This window comes from Penaeus monodon, chromosome 23 (assembly GCF_015228065.2).
Source record: "Penaeus monodon isolate SGIC_2016 chromosome 23, NSTDA_Pmon_1, whole genome shotgun sequence".
Taxonomy (NCBI): Eukaryota; Metazoa; Arthropoda; class Malacostraca; order Decapoda; family Penaeidae; genus Penaeus; species Penaeus monodon.
In genome coordinates, this window is record NC_051408.1 from 37,320,948 (window position 1) to 37,321,610 (window position 663).

Here is a 663-nt window from a genome sequence, read left to right on the forward strand (position 1 = left end):
CAGATGAAAAGAAGTGAACTTTAAAATAGAGATAAAATAAAACCATTTCAATATTGCATATTTGCAGAGAGGATACAAAAGCAAATGAAAAGCTATTTCCCATACTGTAATATATTTAATAATATATTATCTTACTCAAAGATAAAATTTTACTTTCTATCAAAAAAAAGACGAAACTGAAAAGAAAAAAGAAAAAAATCTTCTTATTACTACTTATTATTGTTAGCTTTGGGATACATTCTCAGGGGTTGTGTAGAACCAAAGACTTTGAAGATGTGGACACCATCCCTTTGCAGAACAAGAGTGTAGAAATTGTCTCCATTGGATCGATATGAGTGTTCCTGATGACCCCAGCTAACAGGCGAGTCTGGATGACCATAGACTGTCACACTAAGCCAAGGGACAGAAGTGGGACTTCGCTCTAACAGCCAGCTCCTGTAAAATATGGAAATGTGTGAAAGTGCACCCTCGTATAGTTGGAATGATAATTTTGTTCTGCTTAATTTGTTGCATTGATATAACTGGGAAGAATAGGGCAATTCATCACAATTTTCGTAGTTATAACATATACATTAGCTCTCCAAAAATAAAGAAAACAACAACAATACAACCATTACCATAGAAAAATAGCAAATCCCAACACAACACACAGATCACAGAATT

At 33.8% G+C, this 663-nt stretch overlaps 1 protein-coding gene across 3 annotated transcripts in view; it reads right to left on the minus strand.

The window, feature by feature from the left end:
- Positions 1 to 198: 198 nt before the first annotated feature.
- The window catches only part of LOC119587978 (ribonuclease P protein subunit p40-like), an 8,937-nt gene continuing 8,472 nt past the window's right edge, over positions 199 to 663 (minus strand). For all 3 annotated transcript variants that reach the window (XM_037936695.1, XM_037936696.1, XM_037936697.1), the window contains exon 8: positions 199 to 435. In XM_037936695.1, coding sequence (XP_037792623.1) covers positions 210 to 435 — 226 coding nt within the window. In that variant the 3' untranslated portion in view covers positions 199 to 209. The remainder of the gene's footprint in view (positions 436 to 663) is intronic.